Raw genomic sequence first — 13,036 nt, forward strand, 5'->3', positions numbered from 1 at the left:
AACTTTCAAACCCCACTTAATCTCTATTCTGAGGTCTGAAGTGGGACTTAAGTGGTACATAGGCCTCTCTGTGCAGGAGTGAATTTCACCCAGAGTTTACATTTCAGCGGTGTCTTTTAAAGCACATAAATACATGTAATAAAAGATTTTTTAAAGAAATACCTATGAAGCAGCCAGCATTATTCAGCATTGTCAAATGTTCAAGCCTCAACATTGTTAGGGGGGTTAAAACATACTGTCAATGGGAAATAAAATCTGAAGATAAAATGAGGCTAAGGAAACTTCAATATTTAGTGAGAATCATCTTAATGAAACAAATATTGCCCAGAAATGTGGAATTTTAACTTGTTGAAAAAATAGAACGCCATAGCTGTGTCTACACGTGCACGCTACTTCGAAGTAGGGGCACTAACTTCGAAATAGCGCCTGTCGCGGCTACACGCGTCGGGCGCTATTTCGAAGTTAACTTCGACGTTAGGCGGCGAGACGTCGAAGTTGCTAACCCCATGAGGGGATCGGAATAGCGCCCTACTTCGACGTTCAACGTCGAAGTAGGGACCGTGTAGACGATCCGCGTCCCGCAACGTCGAAATTGCCGGGTCCTCCATGGCAGCCATCAGCTGGGGGGTTGAGAGATGCTCTCTCTCCAGCCCCTGCGGGGCTCTATGGTCACCGTGGGCAGCAGCCCTTAGCCCAGGGCTTCTGGCTGCTGCTGCGGCAGCTGGGGATCCATGCTGCAGGCACAGGGTCTGCAACCAGTTGTCAGCTCTGTGTGTCTTGTGTTGTTTAGTGCAACTGTGTCTGGGAGGGGCCCTTTAAGGGAGCGGCTTGCTGTTGAGTCCGCCCTGTGACCCTGTCTGCAGCTGTGCCTGGCACCCTTATTTCGATGTGTGCTACTTTGGCGTGTAGACGTACCCTTGCAGCGCCTATTTCGATGTGGTGCCGCGCAACGTCGAAGTTGAACATCGACGTTGCCAGCCCTGGAGGACGTGTAGACGTTATTCATCGAAATAGCCTATTTCGATGTTGGCTTCACGTGTAGACGTAGCCCATGGGTTGAAAAATAGACGCTGGCAACTGTAGGTCTCACAGAGATATTCTGTGCTCATCTCAAGCATTCTTTGTGCTCCCTTAGCAATGAGTTTATATCTGGTCTTATGGCAATGCAAGTCCACGCACAATTTGGCCAGGTTATAAATTTATTTTCGATATGGTATATGCCTCAAAGATGGGTGTTGGGATTGATTGGACTTATTGTAATATGAAATATGTTAGTGTATTACATATAAAATTCTTGAACAGAGCACATTTCAAATCACAAAAAAGATCTTAAAGTCATGAATGCAATTGAATGTACTATATCGCTGTGAAACTACTGTAATACTATTTAAACTTTATGTTTAAACACAGATTCTGCTTATCATTCACAGTTGGGTTTATTATTATTATTATTATTATTATAACCATTCTTCAACCAATCCAACCTGCCTGCAGGTTTCTATTTCAGGATACTTCAGTGATAATGTTAACTACAGAGGCTTCACAACTTAAACATATATAGTCACTTTGGACACATTATCTTGTAGTGCAGGATGAGATAACATGATAGTGTTCTGATGGTGTCATGGGAAGTAACATACTGTAAGTGGCTGTCATTCTCCTTACAGAAAGATAGTAACACTTGCAATCCAAAAGATAACACATGTCACAAAGCATATTTGACACCTTCTGTAAAGATGTGGAGGCCTAGCTGCCTGTTTTACTGTAGCCAATTTGCAGTACTGTGACAGTATAAAGAGGCTAGAAACATGGCGTTTTGGCTGCAGGAGACTGGGGCAGATGTGGCAAGGCTACCTGAGTAGCAGCTGGTGTGGGGTTGGTCAATATCCCCCCACAGTAACTCTTTGCACAGCTACCATGAGGAGAAATGCTGACCCCACTGCTGAAATGCTGCTCCCCAGCCTGAACAGTCTGGCAGGTAGCCCACCTCCCATCCCTGACGTGGCAAGGCAGGGAGGAGGGAGGGGGGCAGAAGCCTGTTGAAGCTGGGACGTGGTTTAAATGCTGTGTCCTGGCTCCAACAGGCTGGCAGTGAGGGGAGCATGCTCTCTGGAGCTGCTCCCCCCATCACAAGTAATCAAAAAACCACTGAAGTTTTCAGCATTTACTGGATTACTCAACATCCCTAGCATGGTGTGCATTCACTTGCCATCCTTTTGCACACCATCAGGCCCAGTTTTCCTGCTGCATGTGGAACAGATTTAGGGCTATGAATAGTTAGAAATATTTGAGTTGAGCAGATTTTTAAAATGTGTCTGTTCTCACTGTCGAAGATGATGTATTCTGTGGTGGATTTGAAACATTAATTCTTTTGATCCTTGTTTAGCTTATTTTACGCACTACTGTGTTACAAACCTCTCTACTAAGACCATAACCATAGTAAATGTAATTAAATATGACGTTTATAAGCAATCAGTTCAGCTGAAAAAAGTGGGTGTGCCATGGAATTGTTTGTTTCATTGAAGTGTGCCATGTTACTGAAAAGATTGGGAACCACTGGTGCAGGCATAGGCTCAGTTGGTCTGGAGTTAGTAACAAAGAAACACATTTCTACAAAGTATAATTTTGAATTAAGTTTAGATTGTTCATTCAATTGTTACCTAATTAAATAGTATAAATTTGTGTGGCAATATTGAAAGCCTATTACAAGCTACATGCTAGTTCCATGCACATGACAATTTAAGACTACTTTTCTTGTCTGATCTGAACGAAGATCATTTTATTGTTCCCTCATGTGGAAGCTTCTTGTATTTCTTCCTGTAAGGCAGTGTTCCAAGGCTTCTAGAGGTTCTGCTGATTCCTTTGCTGCAGTTGCAGTAATGTTGAAAGTGATATTGAATAGAAGTTCCTGGTAAGCTGCACAGAAGAAAGTTCTTGAGTCCTGATACATGTTCTGATTTATTTAGTCAGGGGACTTGGGGTGGGATGTGTTCTTCACCGTAGGTAAATGGAAAAAAAAAAGATCAAATCATATATAATATTGCTGAAGTTCTGTTCTGAGTAGAGTACAAGATGTTTACAGGAAACAGATCTTGTTGCTAACTACACAAGTGAGACTTATGAACTGTTGACATTCTTCAGTAGCTTGAATCTGGTTTAGGTACTTGAGTTTCAATTGCTTTCCATTTGAGTTCCTGAAAGAAAAAATAGCATGTGCTGTTGAATGCAAGTTGAAGTCCTCCTGTTTATTGAGCAGCGTCTGTTTAGTCTATTAACCTTGACAACCATGTCAGCAATTTTTCAGTTTGTTTTTCCCAAAGGCACTGTGTTGCAGTGTTATGATATACAAAGTTATTTATAGTGTAGGCAGTTCGTAGCCATACTACATAGACATGGCCAGGGCTTAAATACCAGACCCTTCTGCTACTACAGCTGCATTATGAGATAATTTGGGAAGTCAACATGAGGCAGGGAAAGAAGACTGGTACACATAGCTTAACCTTAAAAAAATAGGCTGGGTTTTGAGCCAAATATTTTAATAGCTTTGACGTTTTTGTGTTATTAAGGGCATAAAATTAACAGAAACAGAGAAAGGAGGCACAAGTTATATATGTGTGCACCTGGGATGGTAGGGAGTGTTCTTTAACTGTTCATGGGTTTTTCTTCCCTAGAAAGTGCCATTAGCAACCGTCCTTTAATGTTATGGTCCTTGTTGCACTCCTGTTAGCCTTGTCCATGCAGTCTCAGTTCTCCCCTCACAACCCAGCACCTTGTCAGAGCTGTCTCCTTTGCCTTATTCCCCCCTGCATTGGTTCCTCCAATCTCCTTATCCAGGAAGGGTCTGCCAGCTCCTCCTTCTCTCAGCTCCTTGTCTAATCTGCCTCTCATCTTCTCCCCTGCACCCCCTGCCAAGCAAATGGCCTTCCAGTCTGTAATGTTTCTCTCACCAGCACTCTCAGGATCTCCTTGCCTGGCCTGGCGATCAATCCCACTTTCTTTATGTCCTCCTTCTTCTTTAGTCTCAGGTTCATCACACTCCTTATCCCTTTTCTTCTCTCCACTGGTCCTCTCTGTATTCAAATCAAACAGGAGACAGCTTCCCCCTCCAGGCTGCCTGGGCTTTCTCAGGGAAGTCTCTGAGAGCAGAGGAGAGACAGGTGCCCTACTCTTAGTTCTGGTACCCTGTCCATCCCAATCCAGAGCTCCTAGGAACAGCCATCACAAGGAAAGTCCAGCTTTGTGCCTGTAGCCCTGGGCTGAGCATGTAGAGTTGCTCTGTGGAGATGGTGCATGCGTAGTCTGGTCCGCAGAAGGAGCTGTGGGAGGTTAGGTGTTTCTGAGGTTCGGCTCCAGTAAGTTTCTGCTGAGCAGGTGTGAGCATGACACACTTTTCAAACTCAGGGTTTGTCCTTTAAAAGCACAGGGTTCATTATTACTTCACGTAGTGCAAATGGCTGCAATGCACACTGCTGAGAGATTGGAGGTTCTGGTTGAAACAGGGCTCCACCCAGGGCTGCTGACAGGAGGCAGCAAAGGGGGTAGTTGCTCTGGGGTCTGGTGATTTAAAAGGGCCCAGGATGCCAGCCTACCACTGCTGCTACTATGGCAGCAGCAGCAGTGGTCAGAGCCATGTCCCTTTAAATCACCTCTGAAGCCCCACATGACACAGAGGGTTGGCTGGGAGAGGCTAGCCCTTAGCCCCTGCCACTTCTGCCATGCCAGAGCCAAGACACCTCCTCCCCACCCGCTCCATTGTCCAGGGAGCAGCGATGTCTGACTCCAAACCTGGCTCCTCCTAAAATGTCTCAAAAAATTATAGACTGGAAATTTAGATTCCTCAGCCAAATAACAGTAAGCCAAAGGGCTTAAGTTTTTCTTCTCCTTTATGGTACATAGTGTCCTAGGCCTAATCTACCATGGAGTAAAACAGCAAATTGCCCCTGATGCTTTGAACTGTTTTAAATAGGGCTCAAACTAACTTCTCTGTTTCTATACCACAGCAAACCCAGCCAGCACGTGTAGGGATAGTCTGGAAACCAGCTGTGAGGAGGACAGAGGTAAAGTGTTCAGAAAGTTCAACCACTGAGAAAATTTCAGTTATCAGTGTAAGATCACAACATTACTTTTCTGTGTGACTTACATGAATTATGAATTTCTCTTCTCCCTTCCCCAACTCAGAAAAGGGCTTCTAACTTAAACAAATCTGAAAACTGAAACTTAGTTGCCTGCTCCAGAGCATGGGGCTGTGGCCACATTAGCCCCCTCCTTTCGGAAGGGGCATGGTAATGAGGGATTTTGGCAGATGCTAATGAGACGCTGCTATGAATATGCAGTGCTTCGTTAGCATAATGGCAGCCGCGTACAATTCGAAAGTGCCGCTTTTGAAACACATGTCATCTGTGTAGCCAAGGGATTTTTGAAAGGAACCCCCACACCCCAGACTTCGAAAATCCCTTCTTCCCAAAACCAAATGGGAAGAAGGGGCTTTAGAAATCAGCGGGTCCTTTCAAAAGACCCATGGCTACGCAGGCAGAGTGCATTTTGAAAGCGGCACTTTCGAATCATACATGGCTGCCATTATGCTAATAAGGTGCTGTGTATTCATGGCAGCGCTTCATTACAATCTGCCAAAATCACTCATTACTATGCCCCTTCCAAAAGAAGGGAGCTAGTGTGGCTGCAGCCCGGGAGTGCTAGACCTTCCCAAAAAGAAAGGTCACTGCAGTTTTTTTTTAAACATGGGCAAGAAGACATATCTTCCCCTATCCTTGTTCTCATGAATCTAGAACTATTTTTGCTATTTTTTTCAAACAAATAAGTCAGCCTCATGTAGACACCCACTATGGGAAATTTCAACAAAAAATGGTTAAAATTTGATAGTTATAAACATTTGAAAACAGGGTTTTGTAGCGGGAAGTGTCAGTAAATCTTTATAGGCAGTGCTCCCATCTTGCCATGAAAGGAGCAAAGAAGAATTCCTCTTTTCAGACACAAAATCCAGTGAGTGGTACTGGAACAATATATTTTATGAATATGTTCAGAAGTTACAGTATGGGCTCTTTATGCTCTAAATATGCTGCAGCATCACAGTCACACTATGTCTCAGGTCATGGTATCACTGAGTCATAGTATCACTGATCCTGTCAATCAGGAGACCATTTTAGGTCATGATTTTTGTCTCTCTTCATTGAGTTGTGTTGAATGGTATCTCCACAAGAAAGAAGGGCAGGAAGAGAGAGACACAGATAAGCTGTTTTAGGTTGGTTTGATTTCATATCAAAATAAAAGCAGAATGGGTAAACTTTTAATATCAGAGATTACAAGAGATTATCAGTGAATTGCCACCCCACATGTTGTATTAATCAAGTGCCTAGAAATTCAGATTGCTGTGTTCTCTTTATAAAATTAGAAGTGCAGGATTGGTAGAGATAATAATTCATTAGGATTCACACTTCTATTTTTTTTAAAAATGTCCTTTACTCCAGTAACCAGCCTCAATTAAAAGCAGCTGTATTAAATCTTGGGGGTACATACTGCTTCTAGGATACTAGATATATGTATTAATAAGATTATCCTTTTTCACTGGTTATGCATTCACTACATAAGCACACCTCAAAGGCCTCAGTGCATTCCTGGAGGTGGCATCGATAGGTAAAGAAACTAATCTAAATAGGGGGTTAATAGCTGTTAAACAGAGGACATAAGGGCTACGGCTACACTACAGAGGCATTTCGAAATAAGATATTTCAAAATATCTTATTTTGAAATAACACTGCTACACACAAAATGCATTATATAATAGCACACAGCTATTTCAAAGTAGCATTTTTGGACACATAGCACTATTTCAAAATAGTGCCATTTGGTGCCATTATGATAGTATAGACCCTAGCAAAGTTATTTCAAAATAACAGTTATCTCAAAATAACTGTAGTGTAGATGTAACCAAGACTCCTAGTGCTCTTTGCCTTGTATGGGTAAGGGTTATACTCCCTTATATGTACTCAAACATCAGCTATTGGTGTCCTGAGGTCCCATTTGTATAACTCCAAGAGATGCTATTTTGATAGGGGATTCTCTGACTTGACAGCAGGGGGTGCTGTATCCCACAAGTGTGAAAGCCTAGCGGTAATTCTACAGCAGTGTTTCCCAAACTTAAAATATTTGCATACCTCTTCCTGGCCTTTGGCCTTATTGACGTACCCCTTCTCCCAGTGCCGCCACAGTGCTTAAGTCGTGATTTTTAGTTATTTATTTTCTGCCACGTAGCCCTTGAAATCCGTTCGTGTACCACTGGTGGTACATGTACCACACTTTGGGAAACACTGCTCTAAAGAAAAAATTTACTAGTAAGGAGCCTTTTCATCTCTTTTGTACTGTACTGTATTTGTAAATGATTCATAATATGAGTTTTTTAATAAACGCTCGCTGTTTTTCTAGTATTAGGTAGGATGTGATTTCAATGCTCCAAATTCTGAAATTCTTTTCTTTTTAACTCATTCTTACTCAGACAAACTCTCATAAGTTTACATAACAAAAGTTTGTGTTAGTAAGAAATGAATGCCTGGCCATGGGCTTTTAGGCCAATCCCAGTACTGTAGATTGGAATACTTTCCCTTGTTGTTGAGGCAGTAGGTATAGTTTTCTGTTTTGAGTTGATGGTGCTTTGATGACAGTAAGTCTCACTGTACTTCACTAATGGGCTACTGTAGAATCAGCGTATATTTGAGTAATGAACTTTGAATATAAGTAATAGAGACCACTATAGCATGAAAGAAACACTGCTGGGGGCTGAATCTAACATTGGTGTAGGTCCCTTGAATTCAAGGAAGGCCTGAATTTTGGCTAGCTAAGTTAGTTTGCAAACTGAAAATTGTCTATTTTTCTTGGTTCCTTGAAGTTAAATTGTTTCTTCTCAGTAACATTTTGAGTGCCCCTCTGTGTCCAGTGTTTACTCCAGGAGTCTATATATGCTTATTGTAAAGAAACCAACTGAGTATATGTTCATAATAAAATAATTAGAAATGGCACTTCGCTGATACGTTACTGAGCTCTCTCATCACAATACATCACTAGAGTTCTAGTTACTTTTTACTACATTGGCTCCTTTCAGAACCAATCCGTACAAGGCCAGCAACATGTGATTATGAACAGACCCCCTAATTGAATACCTCCAACTAACCCCCTTTGCTGTGCTTGTAGTAGTAGATTAACACAACACATCCTAGCTGCTGTCGCTGCTGCTGCTGCTTTGTTTGTGGATTTTTTGTTGTTTACTGGCATAGCTTACCAGAGTATTTCCTTAACTGCTTGCAGCAAGAGGTTTTGTTTTTGACTCTGAGAACAATACTTAAAAGAATATTTTGAGCGTGGGAAACAAGTAGTGGAACTCTCTTCGAGCTGCAGAAGCTCTGACTTTATGGATATGTAAAATCCTGAAGGTGCAGATATGTATCTTTATGGCAGTGAAGATTATGAAGTGGTAAGATACAATCTACCAGTATTTTACTCAGTTGATTGTCTTTCAAAAGTTAGTTTACTGCTTTCAGTTTCTGATCAATACTATTTTTTTCTGTAGCTGAATAAATTATTATAATTTTATCCATAGTTCTTTCATGGTCTAGCAATTTAAAAAATAGAGTTTGCATGAATATTTAAATAGGTACAGATTGATAGATTAAAATCAACTTGTCTTTATTTGGTGATATGTGTTAATACAACTATAAATATAGATTTTGAATGCTTTGAATCATATGGGCCGAATTCAGCACTGTGCTCCACATGACTGTACAGAGAAACAAGTTGAGCAGGATGTGGCCCATAGTGTAACTTGATACAACTCCACTGACTTTCAAATAGCTGCATTCACTACCAGCAGTTTTGAATTGTGTTGTATACATGTGGAAACACTGTATAACAGTTTTGTAGGAAACTTCAAAACATTTCAGTTTCATACATAAATTTACTTCTCAGTTGTATATTTTAAAAATGTAATGAGGTTCACACTCTGCCTAAATCTTTGTGTGAAATTAAATTTAAATTAGGCTGCTGTAAGGAGAAATGGGGAGAAAAATGGAGAGTCTCCTCTATGTCATCTTCTACTTTTGTGGGATAAGAAGTTTGTGTATTTTATAGATTGAGGCCTTGATTGGTGCTGCATTTTATTCAGCTTTGCTCGTAATCTGTTCGCCCACAGAACTCTCTGCAGGATCAGGACCTAAGAGGCTTTAGCAGAAGATAAAAAATGAAAACCCTTTAATAGAGAAAGCTATCCTACAATACAGCCAAATAAAGTTATGCATTACAAGTGGCAGGGCTGATTCTTGTATTATGTTTACTCAAGTTGCTTAAGCCACAGTTCTTCTGAAGTCTAAAAACTCCATCTACTGTATTCCAGATACTTCCACAATCTCAAGGAATTATTTTTTTTTATTTAAAATGGACTGCTTTTAACTTTTCTCAGTTCTAAGTAGGCATGCTTTTGTTTTCGTAACTGCTATATTTTAATTTATTTAAGTGTTACAGGGAGACAGAGGAAACAATTATTTAAAATAATCATTTTACACATTTAACTGTTTGAAGTCACAAAAAGATTCACAACTGTAACAAAATAGATAGAAAGGAGTTTGTAGGAGGCAGATCAGTTATAGAGGAAGCCATTGTTTTGTAGTTTGGAGTAGTGCAGTTATAATTAGGTTGAGCATAATTCAATCTGTACTCTTTAAACTTTGTATTTTTATCTATTTAAAATTCACAATTGTTAGAAATTACAGAGGGATGTCAGAAAATAAATAACATCAGACATTACATTTAATGTCAAATCAGGTAAAATAGATTCCTGCATCAAGCTCTAGAGCAGCATTTTTCTTTCTCTCTTTCTTTGGCTGTCTGTAAATTTTGATTGTCAATAGAAATATTGTTCCATTGTTCTGTAGATACAGAGGAAAATCAACTTTTTACCGGTATTTATGAAAAGATCTTGCAAGTCTGTCTATAGCATGCAGTATGATTGGTTAAATTGCTAGTTTTTCAAATGATTTTAAAAAGTTGCAGCATTTAATTTTAGACATTATGTAACTGATCCATTAATAAAAGGGTGGGGAATTCTGCCCAGTATACTGGAGGTGGTTCATCGGGGTTAGCTGCTGGCAGGCCACCAGATTGTGATTTGCCCGCTTGCAGCTCTTAGTGGCCACAATTCACTGTTCCTGGCCAATGGGAGCTGCCGGAAATGGTGGGCTGGCCTGCACTGGTTGAGTCTGAGGCCCAAAATGAATGAGCCATTTTCTGGTTTTACCAAAAAAAGATCAGGAGACATTTGATATAGTTTAAATAAGGCCACAACATTATTATTAGATGCCTGGGACTATGTGGCAGATGAAAGTATAGTGTTGGTAACCCTATGTGCATTCAATAACTCCTTGGGGGATTCTGCCAGCCCCCTCTATTTAAATCCAGGCTCCTCATCCAATCCATTGCTGCTCTTCATTGGAAGGTTAAACTGGGGGGGGGGCTGTCTCCCTGATGCTCCAATCAGAAGAACCTCAAGACTCAACAGATATATGCCCCATTCCATTCCTTTAATCAATGTCTCCTTTTAAGTCTTTTACCAAGCCATTTGTCTGGTTGCTGTATACCTTTCCTGTGGAGTACTTGCATTGGACATCCACCCACACTTCTAAGGACATAAAACCTAACTACCTTCGTATCATATGTAAACAAAGCCCTCCCGAAACCCGCTGTGGGGAAGGGGCGAAAAAACCACCAAATCCCTCTGGGTCATCTGGTGGTAAGGGGGAAATTCTTTCTCATTTCCCCTGTAAGGGGATGGCTAGTGCAGTGCTCATAGAAGGTCTAGACCAAATCAGGTATTTCAGCATGTAAAGAGGCAAGAAGATGGTTACTCCCTCAGCCTGTTCCATGTGAATGGGGGATTCACCACATGGGCTGCCCTTTTAAGCTCTTCAACCCATTTGGATTCCATAGGATGAGTTAGTGTCACTGTGATGGGTTGCGTCACAGAGATACCCTTGAGACTGCCACTTGTCCTACTGAGCCAGAATCTCTGGTCTCCCCCAGCAAAGCACAGAGTTGGGGATACAGCCAAAAGCAAGGTAACAAAGACCCATCACAGCTTAGCTCTGTGAAGACGCAAGTCACTCAGACTTGAATCAGTGCCCTGGAGTACAGCCCCAACTGGATAAAACCTCAGATAAATCCATCTTACTATGCAGACAAGTTTTACACAGAGCAGCTCATAAAGTTTGCCCTCTTTATCAATGAGAGATATGCACGTAAAAATTATTTACACTGGGTTTAATAATAAACAAAAGTGATTTTCTTTAGTGTAAAAGAAATTAAGTGCTTGCAAGTGGTAACGGAAAGATCAAAGTAAGTTACTAAGCAAATCAAAACACTTGCCATCTAAGCCTAATGCACAAAGGTCTTGTCTACACTACCACCCTCCTTTGAAGAAAGGATGGCAATTAGGGTGTTGGGAGTCTACTAATGAAGTGCTGTGCTGCATATGCAGCACTTCATTAAGCAAATTCCCCCCCCACCCCCCCGTGGCAACTTAGTAGTTTTAAACTTCAAAGTACCGGCTCGCGTCTAGCCGCGGCTCACCCGCCAGTACTTTGAAGTGCCGGGGCAACTTCAAAGTCGCTTTACCTCTCAAAATTTTGAGAAGTAAAGGGACTTCGAAACTGCCCCAGCACTTTGAAGTACCGGCAGGTGAGCCGCAGCTAGACGCGAGCCAGTACTTCTAAGTTTAAAACTTCAAAGTTGCGGTGGGGGGGACTTTGTTTAATGAATTGCTGCATATGCAGCACAACATTGCATCAGTAAACTCCCAATACCTTAATTACTATCCTTTCTTCGAAGGAGGGTGGTAATGTAGACACAGCCAAAGAGAAGTTGTTACAAATCATCATTTTTCACCCTTGTTCTTATTTCAGGTAAAGTCCTTCTCAGACCAGAGCTGATGCTTTTTTCTGAACTGCGTCCAGCAGCTTCCCTCCACCACTTTCTTTAGAGTTCAGGGCTACGTCTACACGAGAAGACTTGTGGCCATAGATGTCACCGTTGATTTCCTGGCAAAACTTCTGTCAACAGATTGCTTCTACACATAAAAACAGATCGAAAGAGCAATCCACTCTGTCAAAAGAGAGCAGACAGACTGCCCGGCCCTCTCTCAACGGAACAGCTGACTGGAAGCTCTGCAAACAGGGCTGTCCATTGAACTGTTGGCAGTGTTATACCTCTCCTATTCTGGTATAGTGCCTCTCTCGACAGTGTTCTGTCAACAAAACAGCTGTGTAGAAGGTCTGAGGCCCTTTTGTCAACAGACAGGGCTTCCAGTTCATTGTGCAGCCCTGTTTGCAGAGCTTCCCGTCAGTTGTTCTGTCGAGAGAGGCCTGGGCAGTCTGGCTGCTCTCTGTTGACAAAGTGGATTGCTCTTTTGATTTTCTTTTAGATGTAGACAAAATTTGTTGACAGAAGTTTTGCTGGGAAATCCTTTCCAACAGTGACTTCTGTTGACAGAGGCTTCTCCTGTAGACTTAGCCTTGGTGTTTCCATGTATCCTCTCAGGGTGGGAAACAGTCTGTGAAGCCAGCTGAAGACAGTCATTGTTTGCTTCCCATTCCTTATACAGAGTTTCCCTAGGACCGGAAGTCTTTGTTCAATTCCCTCCCCTTACCTCTGAGGAAAAGTACAAAATTCAGGATGGATTCTAGCAGGTGGCAGGATCACATGTCTTTGTAGAACTAGCCATAATCCAGGCTGATAGGGAAAACAAGACTATTTACAGATCATTGTCTTGTGTATGAAGCCATTAAGTCCTTTAAGTACCACTAACAGCTTTTACTAGCACACCTAGGCCAGGTCTACAATAGGAGGTAAAATTCATTTTACACATGCAAATCCATCTACAAGAATGAGAATTCATGGAGATTTCATAGCGAAATCAATGCGAATTCATAGAGCTGGGGTATCCAACAGGCGGCCCGTGAAGTCTTTTTATCTGTCCCACAGG

General features: G+C 41.7%; 1 protein-coding gene across 2 annotated transcripts in view; it reads left to right on the forward strand.

The window, feature by feature from the left end:
- The window catches only part of CACNB2 (calcium voltage-gated channel auxiliary subunit beta 2), a 402,055-nt gene that overhangs the window by 214,159 nt on the left and 174,860 nt on the right, over positions 1–13,036 (forward strand). The window contains exon 1 of one of the 2 annotated variants that reach the window (XM_074984835.1): positions 8,223–8,482. The exons of the other annotated variant lie outside the window; for it this stretch is intronic. Coding sequence (XP_074840936.1) covers positions 8,450–8,482 — 33 coding nt within the window. The 5' untranslated portion in view covers positions 8,223–8,449. Of the gene's footprint in view, positions 1–8,222; positions 8,483–13,036 lie in introns of those variants that run through there. 2 annotated transcript variants of the gene reach the window in all.

The sequence above is a fragment of the Carettochelys insculpta genome, chromosome 2, assembly GCF_033958435.1.
Source record: "Carettochelys insculpta isolate YL-2023 chromosome 2, ASM3395843v1, whole genome shotgun sequence".
NCBI lineage: Eukaryota > Metazoa > Chordata > Testudines > Carettochelyidae > Carettochelys > Carettochelys insculpta.